Below are 20,172 nucleotides of genomic sequence, written 5' to 3'. Positions count from 1 at the left end.
TAGGCCTAAATCTAGGCCTCTGGTGCCAAACAGCCAAGCTGTGAATGCACAGGAAAAGTTCTTCAAGGAAATTAAGACTGCTATTCCAGTGAACACACAAATAATAAGAAAAAAAAGACGGTCTTGTTGCTGATATGGAGAAAGTTTTATGGTCTGGACAGAAGATCAAACCAGCCCCAATATTCCCTGCCCCAACAATGCCTAATCCAGAGCAAGAATCTCTTCCAATTCTTTGAAGGCTGAGAGAGGTGAGGAGGCTGCAGAAGAAAAGTCTGAAGCTAGCAGAGGTTGGTATAGGAAGCTTAAGGAAAGAAGCTGTTTCCATAAGATAAAAGTGCCAGGTGAAGCAGCAAGTGCTGAGGTACAGGCTGCAGCACATTATCCAGAAGATCTAACCATAATAATTCCTGAAAGTAGCAACACTAAACAATAGATTTTCAATGTAGATGAAACAGCCACCTATTGGAAGAAGATATCATCTAGGACTTTAATAGCTAGAGAGAAGAAGTTAATGTATAGCTTTGGAGTTTCAAAACACAGGCTGTTTTGAAAGGCCAATGCCTTTCAAGAGGCTAATGCAGCTGGTGATTTTAAGCGAGATGCCAATGCTCATTTACCATTCCAAAAATCTTAGGGCCCTTAAGAGTTTCACTAAATCTCCTCTGCCTGTGCTCTATAAATGGAACAACAAACCTGGATGACAGGACATCTATTTACAAAATGATTTACTGAATATTTTAAGCCCACTGTTGAGACCTACTGTTCAGAAAAAAAGATTCCTTTCAAAGTATTACTGTTCATTGAAAATGCACCTATCATTCAGGAGCTCTGATGGAGATGTAGAATGAGACTGATGTTGTACACAACATCCATTCTGCAGTCCATGGATCCAAGTCATTTTCACTTCCAAGTCTTATCATTTAAGAAATATAATTTGAATTGGGGCACCTGGGTGGCTCAGTCAGTTAAAAGTCTGACTTTTGACTTCCACTCAGGTCATGATCTCATGGTTCGTGGACTCAAGCCCCACATCAGGCTCTCCGTGAGCCTGCTTGGGATTCTTTCTCTCTCTCCCTCTCTCTCTCCCACTCCCCTGATGGCTCTCTCTCTCTCTCTCTCTCTCTCTTAAAATAAATAAACTTTAAAAAAAAGATATAATTTGTAAGGCTATAACTGCATAGATAGTGATGCCTTAAATGGATCTGGGAAAAGTAAATTGAAAGCCTCCTAGAAAGGATTCATTCTTCTAGATGTCATGAAGAACATTCATAATTCATGGGAAGAGGTCAAAATATTAAGATTAAAGGGAAATTGGAAGAAGTTGATTCCAACCCTCATGGATGACTTTGAGGGGTTCAAGACTTCAGTGCAGGACATACCTGCAGATGGGGTGGAAACAGGAGAACTGGAATTAGAAGTGGGGCCTGAAGATGTGACTGAATTTCTACAATCTCATGATGAAACATTAATGGATGAGGAGTTTCTTCTTATGGATGAGCAAAGATGGTGGTTTCCTGAGATGGAATCTACTCCTGGTAAAGATGCTGCGAAGATTGTTGAAATGACAACACAGGACTTAGGATATTACATAAACTTAGTTGATAAAGCAGCAGCAGGGTTTGAGAAGATTGACTCCTGTTTTGAAAGAAGTTCTACTGTGTGCAAAATGGTATCAAACAACATCACGTCACAGAGCATTGTTCATGAAAGGAAGAGTCGATTGATATGGCAGACTTCACTGTTGTCTTATTTTAAGAAATTTTATGAAAACCTTCAGCAACCACCACCCTGGTCAGTTAGCTGCCATCAACATCAAGGCAGGAGCCTCCGCCAGCAAAAGGATTACAACTCTCTGAAAGCTCAGATGATGGTTAGCGTTTTTTAGCAAAAAAAATTTTTTAATTATGGTATGTATATTTTTATACCTAGTGCTATTGTACACTTAATAGACTATAGTATAATGTAAACATAACTTTTACATGCACCAATATATAATAGGAAAACCAAACTATTCATTTGACTCACTTTATTGCGACATTCACTTTATTTTGACAGTCTGGAACCAAACCCACAATATCTCCATGTTATGCCTATATATCCATTTCTACTAAATCTTCGCAAATACAATTAAATTAAATTTAATTTAATTTCTTTCATATCACCTTAAATTTGTCTAGCCCCATGCCTTACTAATCAATTTCAGGTAGTTTTACATTTTGTCTACTAGAAGGTTTTGTTTATATGAAAAAACTCATTTTAAAAACTGAATTACCACAGGATAACTTTTACGTATTTTAGAAACATTGTTCAAGATTTTTTTTAGGGTGCTCTCCATCTTGGCCATTTTAATGGAGTGCCATATCTATACCAGGGGCTTAGCATACATTTAATCCTCTTTGAAACTCTATATAGTAAGCATTATCAACCAATTTTATAGATGAGAAAACAGGAAGTAATAGTAGACAAAATTACTCAGCTATTAAGTGGCCACACTAGAATTAGCACCCATGCCTGTCTGAATATTTTCTACTGAATTACATTATTTCTAACGAGTGAAAACTGAACAAGGAAAGTGAAGCCCAAACCTATTTATTTTTATGTTTTTTACCATCTACATTAATAGAAGATTTAATAGTATCTAATGGTTTCTAGTGGTCCTGAATGATGTTAAAGCGAAATTATAGATTATCTACATAATATATTCACAGTCTTATCATTTAGCTAGGTACTTGAAGGTTAATGTTACAGTAATAACTTCCCAACCAAAACTAGCTCATGAAAACCAAACTAGAGAAAAACAGAGAGGGTAATTGTAGAAAATGAAGTCAATACCATTATTGTTTAATTTCAAGCATTACTACCTTCAGTAGCATACTTCAGTAGTAGTAGTCATGTGTGAACTAAGGCAAAGCTTTACAGAACACAACTCTTGTAATATTTATGGAGATTTTATCTTTTATGAGTATGTCTGTTTTGTGTGTGTGTGTGTGTGTGTGTGTGTGTGTGTGTTTAAGTGTAACTCTGGAAATATTTGTAAGAGCTTTATTTATTTGAAGCTTTACAACAAACCCAGTGTGTGGCCCTAGGACTAGGGGTATTTACATCACCTATGAGCTTGTTACAAATGCAGAATCTGGGCTCATCCCAACCACTGAATCTGAATCTGCATTTTAATAAGTTTGGCTGGTGATTCATAGGCACACTGAAGTTTGGGAAGCACTATTTTACACTTTCCTTGCTGTTGATTTTTCCTTTTAGTGTGTACAATTATAGACTATAGATAACAATTCTAAAAAAAGGGAACTTTTGGTCTTTCTCTTGCAAAAAGTATAATGAATGTGTTTTTTACTAAGATATAACTGATATTACATTAGTTTCAGGTGTACAACATAATGATTCAATATTTGTATATATTGTGAAATGACCACCACAATGTCTAGCTAATAGTCATCACCAAACATAGTTACAAAAAATTTTTTTCTTGTGATGAGAACTTTTAAGATCTATTTTCTTAACTTTAAAGTATGCAATACAGTGCTGTTAAGTATAGTCACCATGCTGTACATTATATCCCCATGAAGTATTTTGGAAGTTTGTACCTTTTGACCACATTCATTCATTTCTCCCATCCCTTACCCTCATTTCTGGCCAGCACCAATCTGTTCTCCGAATCTATGGGCTCAGTTTTGTTTTGTTTTAGGTTCCACATATAAGTGAGATAAGACATTATTTGTCTTTTTCTAGTGACCTATTTCACTCATTTTGGTCTATCTTTTGAAAGCCAGTGATAATCTGAGTAAATGCGATATAACTCTTTTCAGAGAGGAGCCTATATTAGAATACCTTAAGCGATTTCTAACAAGATAACCATCAGCAAAGTCAGCTGGAATGTTATGAGTTTAAATCTTTTAAATGTCAGAGATCATTGAAGAGTGTGTGTTTTGCACCACTAGCTTTCTCTCTAACCCAGAGATGTAAAATACTTCGACTATAAATTATTAATTCAGTACAGCCCTTAGTGCAGTCAAAATGTTGTCTTTTTAATGCAGGAAGTTCTCACCTTGCACAGTAGCGGAGGATTGTGGAAATGGCCATGGAAGCTGAAACCATGCAACGGTCTTAATAATCAATGAGGGAAAACCATGATAGTACTGCCTGAGGTCTTTAAAACCTTTTTCAGAACATTAAATACTGTTATGGTTGGTTATAATTGTATAGGGAAATGGAAAAATAGTAAAAGTAATATTTATCTTGTTTGCTGTCTTTGTAAACAGTAGGAACATCAAGAATTAAAGTGATATTTTTTGTAAAAAAAGTTATCAAGATTAGTTTGAACTTCACTTGCCTTTTCATCATGTAAATTATAACTCACAGTGAATGTCTTTTCTATGCATCAGTGAAGTGACGTTTTAAGCTTGAATTGTCTTCCAAACTTCTGTCCTTTGTGCTTTTGCGTCATGAAACCTCTCTGAGAGTTCCTTTACTGTGAAGTTTATTACCAGCATGGCTTCCTCTAGGATGCCTTCATCCTTTTCATTATAACCGCTTTCCTCATTTATGTCAATGAGTTTACCAAGTTCCTCTGGCAGCCTATTTACAGTACCTTGAATAGTGACAGGCATTATCCCCACAGTCCACTATTTCTTATTGTTTTTTAAGTTTATTTATTTATTTTGAGAGAAAAAAAGAGAGAGAGAAAAAGCCAGAGCATGGGAGGGGCAGAGAGTGAGAGAGAAAGACTCCCAAGTAGGCTCCGCACTGCCAGCACAGAGCCCGAAGTGGGGCTCAAACTCACAAACCTGTGAAATCATGACCTGAGCCAAAATCAAGAGTTGGATGCTTAACAGACTGAGCCACCCAGGTGACCCTCTTTCTTCTACAACTCCAGTTATGTTTGATTCAAGTCCTCCAAGGTTGTTCGCACATTGTGTTAAAAGTTCCTGCTGTAATGCACGTGTACTGCTTGCTGTTACTTCCTGCCATGATGCTTAAATACTTTCATTTGTATGCTCTATGTCATATTTCTGCCAAAACTCAGCTAAAGAAATTGCATGATCTCCAGTTGTAGCATTGATGGCTTATTGCAAAGTCTGTGTAAGATAATAGACTTTCAAAGTTGAAATAACTCCTTGGCCCCTTGGCTGGATTAGTGAATTTGCTCTTGGTGACCAAAAGCAAGTTTTCACATTTTCATTTAACTCGCCAAGAGCATTAGGGAGACCAAGAGATTTTTCAACAGTAATAGTGCTATAAATGTTGAATTATTATACCTATAGTATCTATCTACTGCTGATTGACAAGAAGGCAATGCAACTACATGATGTACTGTTTGTGTGTGAACTGAATGACGGACGTTCAGAGACAAATCACTGACAGACTTTGAAGGAAGTAATGTGACTAGTCATGATGCCCATCTGTTATTTACATTGTGATTTGTGGACCCAAGAGTTAAGAGCGAAGTTTATACTTTATGCAGTTTCTCACAGTTAGTAAGTATACTGATGTTTGAGCCATGTTGTGGGGGTACAATGTTATTTAATGAAATCATGATGATTGAAATTTGTTCATATCAGAACCGCACAAAAGGCTGCCTTACTGTGACTCAAGACTAAACTCAAAAAATGGGGGTTTTTGTTTTTTTTTTAATTTTTTTAAATGTGTATTTATTTCTGAGAGAGAGACAGAGCGCAAGTGGGGGAGGGACAGAGAGAGGGAGACACAGAATCCAAAGCAGGTTCCAGGCTCCGAGCTGTCAGCACAGAGCCTACCTGGGCTTGAACTCACACACCACAAGATCATGACCTGAGCCAAAGTTGGACGCTTAACCGACTGAGCCACCCAGGCGCCCCTCAAAACATGTTTTTGTAAAAGAAAAGAAAAACGAAAAACGTTAATTATATTTTGAACTGTTTAAGTCTTTGACTTCTTCTCTGAAGGTACATCTGAAATTTTTATTTTTGAAAGCCTCTGGTACTTTTATGACCAGTCACTTGCTGAGTACATAACCCTAAATCATCCATACATGGTTTATTCAATTCTACCAAATATATTAAGTACACTATGTACTTAAGTACACTAAGTACACTATGTAAGGCACTATGCTAGACTTTTTTTAAAGAAAAAAACTGTTACAGGGTTTCCCACATACATTGATTCCTGCTCCCACCAACACACACACACACAAACACACACACACACACACACACACACACACAGAGCCATACACACCTGGTACCCAGCAACATAACCACCCCTGCATGTGCGGCCTCAAAGGTTTTAGAAACGAATTCATCAGGGTTCACTAATACAAAGAGAAAATATTTCCTGAGCATGTATTTTTATGGCAGGATTTAGCAAAGGTGCTAAATCCTTTACTTACAATATTTCATAAAATTCTCAGAGCAACTGCATGAGGCAGGAATTGCTAGTATTCTCTTTGCAAATGTGAAGAAACTAAGGCTCAGAGAAAAAGGAAAATTGTTCACTTAAGCAGCACTTGCTTATGAGATATTATTCAAAGCTGAATGCTGTGTTTCACTACATGTGGTTCTAAGTAGCTGAGACTGTTAAGGACTATGAATCATGAGTTACCTCGGTTCGGGGTCAGACTTAACCTACCAAATTATTCTTTCCTGACCTGTGGTTAACAGGACTTGATTTATGTAACAGTACACAGGCTTGTGAACTCATTCCACCCTCTCCATAATGCAAATTTTGATCTTTAATGAGCATATCCCACTGTTACCCACCCCCTTTGGGCACTGACTTTTCCCCATCAGAGCACTACTCTGTGAATTTCTTCCGTGGTATGTTCCTTTGCCTGGCAGGTAAATAAAATCAGCTTTGTGTTTGAGCTGTGGTCTTTGTTTTATTGTTTGGTACCCAAGATAACACATCTAGTAAGTGACAGAGCTTGGGCACAAATCCATTCTGACTGACTTAAAACCTATATGTTTAATTTCTGTGTTTACTCATTAACTAAATGATGGGAGTAAATTGCATTCAAGTCAGCTGATGGAAGCTGATTATACAACTTTAAATCCAACTAACTCTAATTCATCCTTTGCTTTATAACAGCAAGATCCTTGCTCTTGGGGGTTCCTTCCTATCACAGTAATAATGATGTTATGAATGGTAATAACAGTGTAATAATATTAACAACAACATCAGTGACAACTTAAATACAGATAGTGCTTCCCTAGTGACAGGCCATCTTTCTTTCCCAGCTATCTCAAACCAGATATTGAAATTTCTTGTTCCCTGGTGATAACTTGAATGTGCATTTATAGAATTTCTTTCTGTAGATCTGGGTCAAAACTGGCTATATATGGGGTAGTAGGGATTGTGACAAACTAAAGAACTGTGTTCATGTGAAGGCAGCAGCCATTATTCTGTTTCTATTGCCTGTCATGGAGAAATATCAACCCAGTATTGTCAGATCTTCCTCTTTCGAGAGGTACCAAGAATCTCGATCATTATGTAGAGTTTACCACATTTTAAAATACTATGTAAACCAAACTGAACATATCTGCAGGCTGAAATGAGCCCTCTCTGTACTCTTGGCTACTTGGCTACAGATGCACTGGCTAAGAGGCAAGAAAATACAGCAGAGGCATACTGTGTGTATTTAAGCTCCCAGATTTCCTACTTTGTGTGGCCCTGGGCAAATTACTTAACCTCTTTCAGCCTCAATTTCCTTATCTGTAAAATGGGTTTAAAAATAATAGCTATCTTATAGAGTTGTTATAAGGTAAAGATTATTTTTATCTTTAAAGTGCTTAGTAAACCTAAAATTTAATCAGTGATTTGTTGTTAATGTTTTGCCCCCCTTACTATTCCTTTGTGGACCTGCCCTTCACACCCTTCTACCTATCCCATGCCACTTATATGCATCCACTCCAAGGATATACATTATGAATATCAGGCTATAAATGACACTTAAGTTGTATAAAACAAACAAACAAAACCTTGTGTCATTTTCTTTTTTTTTTAATTATTTTTAGAGTTTATCTATTTTTGAGAGAATCAGAGAGCATAAGTGGGGGAGGGGCAGAGAGGCAGACAGAGAGAGACAGAGAGAGAAAGAGAATCCCAAGCAGTCTCTGCATGGTCAGCACAGAGCCCAATGCGAGGCTCAAACTCATGAAACATGAGATCATGACCTGACCCAAACCACGAGTAGGATGCTTAACCAACCAAACCACCCAGGTGCCCCATAAATTGAGCCACTTATTAAATAGCATTGGTTGAACCATTTGGCTGAACTGATAAAACAATTTATATGATACCATTGTAGTCATAAATGAATAACTTTTTTTTGTTCAGTGAACTTGGATATGTGGCCTTTTAAAAGCTCTTTTGCCATTTTACCTTTTAAAATGTCTAACTAATGTATTTAACTTTTCAGTTTATCTTTATTAGAAGAATTTGACTGTAGCTGTAATGAATTGGAGTCTCTACCTTCTACTATCGGCTACCTTCATAGTCTTCGAACGTTAGCAGTTGATGAGAATTTCCTTCCAGAATTACCCAGAGAAGTGAGAAATAAACTTGTTTTTGTTAACTAACTTTTAATGAATATGTTTTGGGATTAAGTCTTAACTGGTGCAGTAGCAATGTAGATTCATGAGTTGAGCTGTCAATGTATATAGGAGTTATCTGTATAAGTATTTATTGATTATTATCCTTTAAGTAATATGTGACAAGTGCTTATATTTGACTCAGAAAATGCATTTGACTCGAACACTACTTGCAAAGAAAAGTAATAAAATATTGTAAGTTACTCAATGCTAAGGAATGCAGTTTTAGATAATTTAAATATTTTGCTCTTAAGAATAATGATAAATAGCATTCTGGGATCATTACATTTACATTTCTGAAGTGAAAGATTTTTAATGTAAATAGTTTTTCTAGGTATCATGTGGCATCATAATATTATTTTTATTTTAGAATTCACCAGGAGGTTCTGTTGGTTTTTCTTTCTAAGTGGGATTTTTATTTATTAATGTCAAGAAAAAAATGTGGGGTATATTTTCAATTTAACATTTTATACTAAACATTTTCATAATGAAGGAACAATAACCAATATGCCATTATTTTAAAACCAAAAGTTATGAATAGAAATAACAAGTACCATTGCAACATGAAATAAAACTAACTTTGTCAAGGCAATGTCAACATCTTTTGAGTATGTATGATCTATGAGAAACATAGATGTGTTAGCACTCACTTGGATGGACAATAAAAACAATGTAACTTATTAAAACAATGAAGTTAATGAGCATTCTAAATAACAAAATTATAAAGAAAATTCTTCCTTCCTAATGTGCAAAAGAATATGAGATATATGTTGCCTTAATACCTAGAGGAATATATATTATATATACACATATTTTAAAGAGTGGGATTATAAAAAATAAAACAATAGACATATTAAGGGAGTCTTAAAAGTGACAAGGAAATCTGTAAATTAATTATTTTAAAATTAAAAATTAATATAAAATGGTTTACAGTGTATTTCTTTATTTTCTTTTGTTACCCATAGATTGGAAGCTGTAAGAATGTAACAGTTATGTCTCTACGTTCCAATAAACTGGAATTTCTTCCTGAAGAGATTGGACAGATGCAGAAACTAAGAGTCTTAAATTTGAGTGACAACAGGTATTTCTGCAACATTTCACAATCACATATTAGCTATTTACTAAAAGTAAATTATTATTATATCTTGTTAATGATTTAAAAAATATTTTCTGTCTTATGAGGTTTATAGAATGTAGATATCCATGTTTTATTGAGAAAATGGCAGAAGCTAAATTATTTTTAAACTGATATTTCTAAATTTTTGCATTTGATTAATTTCAGATCATATATTTATTATGTTTAAATTACATAAAATTTGTACACCCAAATTTATATACTAAAACCCTCCTATATTCAGAAATCATAATATTATGAAAACATGAAAAAATTATAATAAAAAGCTACAAAATTTATTACTTAAAATATGTTTATAAGTATATATGTATGTATGCATATGTATATATTTTTGTGTACATATTTATGTTTCCAGTAAATTAACTGGACAGTGTGTGTCTTGTCGACACCATCAAAATGCTGAAAGAATATTGCCAATTAGCTAATATCAAAAGCCATAAAGTTTGTACATTATGGTAAAGACAACCAAATGGCTATTTAGTCATGTTCAGAGCAAGGCAAAAAAAGAAAAGATAGGTGCTCTTCTTGTGACAAAGTTGTTATAGTGGTGGATACGCAAAAACATAAAAGCAAAACTGCAATTCATCTTTGTTTCCACCACAATTGCCCTCCAATAGGAAAGGATAAAAATAAATATTGACTGAAGATAACTACTCAGTAGATAAAATGATTATAGAATAGAACATATAAAATAAATTTCAGTCAGAGAAGTAATAGAATGAGAAACTGAGAGATTGCAATGAAACTGTCAAAGATGGAATCATTAAGAATGTTCAGATCTGTAAGTTTCAAGATGGATGTACGAGTTCTCATTTGTTTGTTGGTTTGAAGAAAATAATAATAATGTGATTTTCAAAAATCACATTCACTTAGTAATTCAATAATATTCCATATAAGAGAATAAGGCATTTTATTAAAAGGTTTGGGATTTAATTTTTAAAATCAAGATGGCAAGGAAGCTTCATACCTTGGTACAAGAGTAAGTCCAATCAAGTCAATCTCATTCTCCTGTTTGGACTGGGTTACCAGACAGGAAAATGAGAGAAATGCTTTGAATGTTCTACATGACTTTCAGCAAAACATTTTTCAAAATTTTCTAATTATATTCTTATGAATAAGATTAGGAAATATGATAATGTAGATATAATAGGAAGATGGATTCTCAGTAGATTCCATTACAGTCCCCAATGGAACTGAGCTCCATTACTGTTGTAACTTGGAGAGGGGTTTTCTCTCTTAAATTCTTGGTCTGCTCAACTTTCATTCAGTAATAATCTGCATGATGATATAGAAAATATGCTTATCAAATATTTAAAATGACCCATAATTAGAAGTAATACTAATAAAGTTGTTTTTTGACTATTTTTATTGAGGCATAATTAACATATAGTATTACATTAATGTCAGATGTACAATATAATGATTCAATAATTCCAAACATTACTCAATGCTCATCACTATAAGTGTACTCTTAATCTCCTTTATTGCTTTCAGCCATCCCCTCACCCACTTCCCCTCTTACAACCACAAGTTTCTTCTCTGTATTTAAATGTCTTTTTTTGTTTGTTTCTTGTCTTGTTTTGTTTCTTAAATTCCACATGAGTGAGATCATATGGTATTTGTCTTTGTCTAACTTGACTTCACTTAACAGTATACCCTCTAGGTCCATCCTTGTTTGACCTGGAAAATAGCAAGATCTCATTCTTTTTTGTGGCTGAGTAATATATATTTATAGATATAGACATAAATATATCTATATATCACATTTTATCCATCAATTTATGGACACTTGGGTTGTTTCCATACCTTGGATATTGTAAATACTGCTACAATAAGTGTAGGGGTGCATATATCATTTTGAATTACAGCTTTGATTTTCTTTACCTTAGGTAGATACCCAGTAGTAGAGTTACCTGATAATATAATATTTCCATTTTTAATTTTTTAAGGAACCTCCATACTGTCTTCCATAGTGGCTGCACCAATTTACAGTCCCACCAACAGTGCAGCAAGGTTCCTTTTTCTCCACATCCTCACCAACACTTGTTATTTCTTGTCTTTTTGATTCTAGCTATTCTGACAGGTATAAGGTAATATCTCATTGTGGTTTTGATTTGCGTTTTTCTGATGATTAATGATGTTCAGCACCTTTTCATGTGTCTGTTGACCATTTGTATGTCTTCTTGTATTCAGGTCCTCTGCCCATTTTTAAATTGGCTTATTTTTTGTTTGGTGTTGAGTTGTATAAGTTTTTTTAATATATTTTGGATATTAGCCCCTTATCAGATATATCATTTGTAAATATCTTCTCCCATTCAGTAGATTGCTTTTTGGTTTTGTTACTGGTTTCCTTCACTGTGCAGAAGTTGTTTGTTTTTTTTTTTGTATAGTCCCAATAGTTTAATTTTGCTTTTGTTTCCCTTGCCTGAGGAGACATACTTAGAAAAATATTTCTATGGCCTATGTCAAGGAAATTACTGCCTGCTTTCTTCTAGGAGTTTTATGGTTTTAGGCCTCACATTTAAGTCATTGATCAATTTTGAGTTTATTTTTGTGTATGGTGTAAGAAAGTAGAAAGTCTGCTAATGAAGTTATTTATTCAACAAATAGAGGATAATTCAGTAACCACAATGGGACAGACATATTGCTAGATGGTAGGGCAAAAGATATGAATAAGTCATTGAGAATCTCACAATATCCAGGAACTTATTTCATCAGGTCAGTTATATAAGCTTAATTTTTCTCCTACTACAGCGACTAGAACATAGTATAGAGCCAACTAATATTTCTTAGTTAATGAATTAATCAATGACTTAACTTGTAATTAAAATCAATATTCAACCAAATCTGAGGCCAAATTTAACATTACTATCAGAGAAAGAACTGGATAAAAGATTAAATATGAAATGCTTGGATAAAAGATTAAATATGAAATGTCATCCAAATGTCATGACCATCACAATTTCACATTTATAATAGAATGCATTTTAAAAATTTTGGTATTATAGTTTAGGAAAAATTATTCCTACGCACTGTCAACTGCAAGATTGTTCCTATGGTGAATTTATTGCACATTTGTGATACTAAATAGAAGCTCACTTTTAACATACATTACTGGGGGACTAAGGAGAATTGAGTGTAACTTGTCCTCCTCTAACAGTCTCTTTTCCTTACATTCCACATTTATGACTGGGTTGATGATGATTTGTCATGCATTTTGTTGTATGATTCCAGAGTTTCCCACTCACATAATTTCGATGTGGCAGAATTGATATTCTACTTTCAATTCATCTCCATATGATGTGGAAAAATTCTTCCCATAACACATTACTTCATAATTCCTGGCTTCAATGAAATTAAATAACCAAAAACTACAAACAGTTTTTACGTAATTTAGTTTCATGTTATAAATACTAGTATAACAAATAATTTCATAAAAAGAGAACTATGATATAAATCAGTCTCCATTACTCTTTATATGCTTATTTATGTTTTATAAATATTTATGAGCTCAGAGAGGTTATTATATTCTTCCTAAAGTTATCTGGCTAATGTACACTGTTGCTATTTGTATTGGCTATCAATATCTTTTCAAATTTACTAAATCATTTGAAGTGGTCACTCCTTTTGCATATAATATAAACCATTTCCACAATCCTTACTAATTATTGTAATATTTTCTATTTCCATTGTCAAAATATATGTATTCACGGATTGGCTGAAATAATTCCAACATATTAAAGACTTAAGGAAATTTTCATTCCAAGTTCTATCTAAAGTGTGTACCTCTATTCAAAAGTGAATATGCAGAAATTAACAATGAATCCAGTGGCAGGCTTTGTTTATATTACCACTTTGCTGAGTAACTATGATGGCAATCACATATATGCCTATGCAATCACAATTTATGCATCATACACAATTTCAGGGATATCAGATAATATGTTGAAGTAGGCATTTGGCAGTTTCGTCCTCCAAAGGCTAAAGCCAATACTAAATAGATCATTTCAATTGAATATCATAGCTGATGCCAAACTCACATACCTCAAAATGCATTTTTAAAAATTCCCTCTTGGAATACAAAAAGGTGACAGAACAAAAGGACATGCTCTCGGGAGTCATCTATAGGAGCTGTAGATTCCTTTAATAGTATGACAGACATGACCCCTTCCCATCATGGAGCCTACAGTTCTGTGGGGAGTTCAGCCAGCAAAACTGTAATCACAAAAATAAATATATAATTACAAACTATGATGTGTTCCATCAAAGAAAATATAAGGTACTTAGAGACTACACTGGGGAAAGTTATTTACATAAGGAGGCAGGAAAAGCCTCTTTGAGAAAATGGCATTTAAGAGCTAAAAGACATGTGGGAATTAGTTAAGTGAAGTTGTGGAGAAAGAATATTCCAGACAGATAAGAGTTTGGCTACTCCTTGTAGTGGGCTGATAAAAGGCCAGTAAGTGGAGCTGGTGGGACTAAGCCAGGAAAAGAGTAGCAGAAGTTTCTGGAGGGGCTTGGAGGGCCAGATCTTGTAAGATCTGACAAGGCATGGTAACAATTTTGGATTTTTTTCTAGATGTGATAGAAAGCATTTGGAGGATTGCAAATGGGGATTTTCACTTTTTAGAGATTGCTCAGACTACTGTAGGGAAAGAATTAGAGCAAAGAATGAAATCAATAAGTTACAGTATTTTAAATAATTCTTCATAAAAATGAACTATATCCATCTTCACCCACGCTATTAGAATTTTCTTGTTTTCGCAGGTTGAAGAATTTACCATTCTCATTTACCAAACTTAAAGAACTTGCAGCTTTGTGGCTTTCTGACAATCAGGTAAAAACCGTTATTACCTGATTTATTTTGTTTATTAAGATGAACTATAATTTAAGCTTTGAATTACTAACGTATTCCCAGTAGCTACCTTTGGCATATACTACAAAATATAGATCCCTTTATCTTCTGAAAGATTTTTGTAAAGATAGCAGTTCAAGTGTGTATTTCATTGCTACAGATAATACAGTACTATAATCTCCACCCTCTTTAAATACTTTGATTTAGCATCGACTTCATTCTCATGTATCAAACACACAAAACGATCATTTTTATAGCTTTGTACTTCTAAAAGGTACCTCTTGTCCTTAGGGGATGTTCTTTAATTATATCTCTGAAGGAAAGGAATAAGAAATCACAGAGGGAATTATTATCCAATGTATTCCTTTTTAAAATACTTTCAATTATAATCAACTTAATTCTAAAATTTTACACAAGGAACTTTCAGATATATTTTGTGACTATTATCAGTATTTTCTGTGAAATTGGTTTGAGATTATTTTTTATAATCACGAAAATAGATTATATTCAAATTAGTAATTGAGTGTTAATGAATAACTTTAATAACTGGAAAATAACAAGAAATAGTTGAAGACATCTGATTTGCCACCAGAAAAAAAAATGGTGGTGGACAACTTTGACATGGCTTATTAATCTTTACTCTTTTCTCATAATCCCAAAATTTTGAAACATCTTTTTGCAAATATGAATAGCCAAATGAAAACAAATCGTCTTGAATTTAGTTTGTTATCATTATCTCCTGAGCATAAACGCAGCATTACAGGTAAATGAATTGACCAGATTTCTAAGTATTGGGCTACTTCTGTGAAAAAATTAAATCTCTACAAAACATAAAATGTAAGTGTAAGAATAATGTTTGTGTCCCTACAGTCATTATAGTACTTGCTTCCATCTGCTGAGTAGAGAAATTAGATTCAAATCCAAATCTTATCGATGAACTATAGATTTTTCAAGGCATTAATATATCATTATAAATAAATAATTTCTGGATTCAATGTGAGTTATGCTAATGGAACAATCTATTCTACAGTCTTTCATTGTGAAAAAACATCTGCTAATATCATGATTTATTATTCTTGTGGGAGACTGAACTGAACAATGACTGCATCATTTAACTTTTATTTATAACAGTGATTTAATGTGTTTCTGACTCAGTTGCATGAGACAAGCTGATATGCCAAATCCACTTTGTGTTTCACTCCTATTAATAAATGTCATGAAATTAGTGGATTTTTTTAAACATTAGATATCATCATTTCCAATAAGGTATATATATACATATGTATATATATATATACATATATGTATACATATATATGTATATATATATATATATATATATATATAATTTAATATCAGAGTTCTACAATACCCTTCAGAAATTGTATTTGTAAAATCAAATTAATAATAAAGAATTAAATATTACCATCCACAAGAAATATACTGATACATCAGGTACAACAAGAATAGTTGCTTATTTTTATGTGGACTCTGTCTTTGGTTACAAAAATATCTCTCAAAAAATGCTTCTGTTTTAACCTAATTAAATTCATAGATGATTTTGCAGTAGCATGGATTTGATAGCAAATCCCATTTGTCTTTTTAGGGCAGCAGTTTGCGAAAATGAATGAGCATATAGAACCACACCAAAAGCTTACTTAGTTGAATAATTTAATACATCTTGGTCTCTTTAAGACTAAAACTGACATTGCTCAGTGAAGATGATAGGTTTTGTAAAAAAGTATCCTACAGAAAAAGAAACTCTCAGTATGAAGACCTTAGAATTTAAGAATATTCCTCAGCAATAGTCTTTTATGTAATCCTTAATTATTTTATTACTTTTTTCCTTGCCTTTCTTTTAATTGTTCATTCAGCTCAGTGAGGCCAAACTATTGACCATGTCTTATATAAAAGTAATATTCTTCATATTCACTATCTTATTAATCTATTTTGTATGTTCTTTGTGTCTAGTCAAAAGCTCTTATCCCTTTACAAACTGAAGCCCATCCAGAAACAAAGCAAAGAGTATTGACTAACTACATGTTTCCCCAGCAACCTCGTGGTGATGAAGGTAAATTATCAGTAAAAATTTCTCCTATACTTATATAATTATGGATAAAAGGGAATAATTTTATTCTGATATCTGGCCAGGAATACTGACACATGGGCAAGGCTATGAAAATAACTAGATGACACATATAAGTCATCCAGGGGTTAACCCTAAACATAAATCTTATCTTCCACAATCAGCAAGGAAGAAGTAAAACCTTCACTATTTGCCGATGACATGATACTCCATATAGAAAACCTGAAAGACTCCACCAAAAAACTGGGAGAACTGATAAATGAATTCAGTAAAGTTGCAGGTTACAAAATCAATGTACACTATACTATTTTAAATAAGATTCCAAAAATGTAACTCTCCCTCTTCATATCTTATATGGAAGTGTTGATTTTTGGGAGCAACTTTTGGTGGATTCTAAGACATAGGACTAGTTAACTAAATGTAGTACCCAGCTCACTGAAATGAGCTAAGAAGGGTCAGACCTTAAGGAAGGTTCAGTGAACTGGTTTATTTCCTGTGTTCACTAATTTCATGAACACAATTTAAACATTTAGTCGGGTGATCCCAGGCCCCAAATTATTTCATGTTAAGAGTCGACCATAAAGAGATAACTTGAAAATAATGACCATTATTTCTCTTTCAAGTTGAGTTTCTCTAAATGATGTCAGTAGCTATGATAGATATACGTGTTGAAAAACCTAAACCTAAACTTTACTTATATTTTCATATTAGTCCCTAGATTATCAAAATATTTCATTTAAAAAATAAAGGGAAAAGTGAAAAGTGAAAAGAATCTCAGATTTGCTGGTCATTTCTGAGATGTGGTTGCACAGATTGAATCCCTAATTTATTGTAGGGAATGAGGTAGATCTAGTTAGGCAAAGTGTGATGTTAAGGAATTAGCCAGGTTTTGTTTTGTTTTGCTCTCTTTTGAGGAAAGAAGAGTTGGTGATAGAAAAATTTTTTGAACATTAAGCAAGTCACCCTTTGGCTTTTCAGGCAGAAGTATAGTAAATGAATTTTCAGAATCCCTTGCAACAAACAAGTACATATATGATAAGTGTTGTCCTTTGGGAAAGAATTTAGCCTGAACTAAGTACTTGTACTGCATTTTCATGTGATCTTCACAATTAATGTTGGCAAGGAAGATATTACTATTAGTCCATATTTTGATATAAATTAAATATTTATAAGCCACTTATTTTCCCTATTAATTGGGGATATATTTAGACTAGTTGAGACTGTAATGTTAAAGACTGAATTTCCATATGTTCATAACCCTAAAAACAAGCTCCGCTCCATTTCCTCCCAACCACATACACACAGCAAAAAAATAAATAAATAAAGCTTTCAATCTTACGCATTTTACTGAAAAACCAATGTTATGTAGTACCTTTTATAAAATCCTGATAGAGTTTAGTGGCTACAAATATGGGTATGGGCTGTGTAATCACACAGACATGGAATAGAATCCTGCACTGGCCCAGAGAAAACTATAGTTTTCTCATTAACAAATTGAGGATATATTAGTACTACCCATAGTGTGCTGGTGTGAAGATTTAAAAATTAATGTTTTAAAATGTATAGCCCAGCTCTCTTGTATTATCATTAGTAGTAGTATTTGGAGAGACCATTCTCTGCACTAGAAAACTTCCCAATCCCAATATGTAATTAATATGTACTTAGGAAAGCTGAATTTGAATTAAGATGTAAAAGACCATGTAACAAATATCAAAGGACCTTTCCTCTCTTTTTCTTTCCTTTCTTCTTTCTTTCTTTCTTTCTCTTTATTTTCCTTTTTTTTTTTTTTGATTTTGTACTTGTTTATAGTACCTATTGCCATTTTTTTGCATAGTGTACTAAGCTCTATTAATAACACTTCATGTAAAAAAAAGCAATAATACTTTGGAATCTAACTGTAGATTTCCAGTCAGACAGTGACAGCTTTAACCCAACACTGTGGGAAGAGCAGAGACAACAACGCATGACTGTTGCCTTTGAATTTGAAGAAAAAAAGGAAGATGACGAAAATGCTGGGAAAGTTAAGGTGAAACTTTAAATTTTGTTTCTTCTTTCTTCTCATTATCTTTGTTTGTCCATTGTTATTAATACAATAGACTTAGGGACAAATTGAGTGACCTCTGCTTGAAGGTCAGATATATCTTCAAGTGTTCTGGTGGTACCTTTCATTATAGCAGGATGGTAATTTGAGAAGCATTGGTGTGCTTCAGAATGAGACTAATGTCTCTGAGCAAATTTAATACCCATCTTACAGAGTAACAACATGAAAGAGATTCAAGGTGAGAGAAAGCCAAAACAAACAAACAAATCTGGCTGATAGACTTTACCTAAGCATCTTATTATATTTTTGAAACACTGAAATGGTTTTCTTTTAATCGCCAAGCAAGGCATCAGGCAGGCCATATGAGACCCAAGTACACATTTAAGGAAAAACCAACAGATTAATATATTACATTGGCATTAAAATCTCTGAAAGATTCAATGTCCCTGGGGTATCTGAGAAAATTTTCTGAGTTTTCTTAAATATGAAAACAAGTTTTAAAGGAGGCAAGAATACCAGGGGATATTCAGTTTTTCACCTCAAACATATATTTTTAAAATTCTTCATTGGAACTAATTTAAGTCAAGTAACAAGGTGAAATTTTACAATCTATAGTTTTAAGTATTTAAGCTTGAAGATATCAGAAGTGATATAGTTCTTCTCAACATCAGATTTTCATATTAACATCATGGCAACATCTTGAATCTCTCACTAATTTTTTATAGTATTATTTGTGTACTTTTTCCATCATGGATACTAACAGCTCTCACTCTGACTAATTGCCTAAGTAATTGTTATGTGCATCCTGTTAATAGATATAGATTGTGTAATGTGTTCTTCTTTTCTTTCCCCTCATTCCCACATTTTCTAAACTTCTTTCTTAAACCAACACACTCTGGAACCTTACTAGATTTAGACAGTAAGGTAATTGACAAGGTCTACCTCTACATCATTGTGGAGAACCCAAAACGGACTCCCAAAGCAAAATGATAGCTTTGTTAAAGATTTGGCTTTGAAAAAAATGTTTCTGGATGCTTGGTTAATGCTATCTAATAACCAAAGAAACATTTTTTTAACTTGTGAATTCCTGGAAAAAACAATGCCAAACTAAAAGTAAACAAAGACCCTCACAACATCTCAGTTCTTCTTTTAAGATTTCGTACGTTAAATATAGAACCAATGGATGATGCATTCTATACTGGACCTCTGATTCATTCTTTTTCTTCACTGAATGTCAAAAACTACTTACTTATTCCTAAAAATCCATATTCAAAGGATCCAACAAGAAAATAGTACATTTAATATACTCTGGTATATGTATCAATGAAAACATAAAATATGGTAAATGCAAACCGTTATTTAGAAGCCCTGTTTGTGTGTTATGTGATCAGGTTTGTTTATAATCAGAGTAGGCTCATTATACTTTAGATTGCATTTTCTTTATGCTTATTTATGTTTGATTTATCTATATTTTGG

General features: G+C 33.4%; 1 protein-coding gene across 2 annotated transcripts in view; it reads left to right on the top strand.

Annotated features, from left to right (window-relative positions):
• LRRC7 (leucine rich repeat containing 7) overlaps positions 1–20,172 on the top strand; it is a 454,713-nt gene that overhangs the window by 315,915 nt on the left and 118,626 nt on the right. For both annotated transcript variants that reach the window (XM_049617014.1, XM_049617013.1), the window contains exons 11-15: positions 8,408–8,537; positions 9,545–9,660; positions 14,482–14,551; positions 16,541–16,640; positions 18,557–18,681. In XM_049617014.1, the coding sequence (XP_049472971.1) occupies positions 8,408–8,537; positions 9,545–9,660; positions 14,482–14,551; positions 16,541–16,640; positions 18,557–18,681 (541 nt within the window). The remainder of the gene's footprint in view (positions 1–8,407; positions 8,538–9,544; positions 9,661–14,481; positions 14,552–16,540; positions 16,641–18,556; positions 18,682–20,172) is intronic.

Source organism: Panthera uncia (genome assembly GCF_023721935.1).
Source record: "Panthera uncia isolate 11264 chromosome C1 unlocalized genomic scaffold, Puncia_PCG_1.0 HiC_scaffold_4, whole genome shotgun sequence".
Classification (NCBI taxonomy): domain Eukaryota; kingdom Metazoa; phylum Chordata; class Mammalia; order Carnivora; family Felidae; genus Panthera; species Panthera uncia.
Note: the sequence above shows the minus strand (reverse complement) of the source record. Positions and strands in the feature narration are given on the sequence as shown.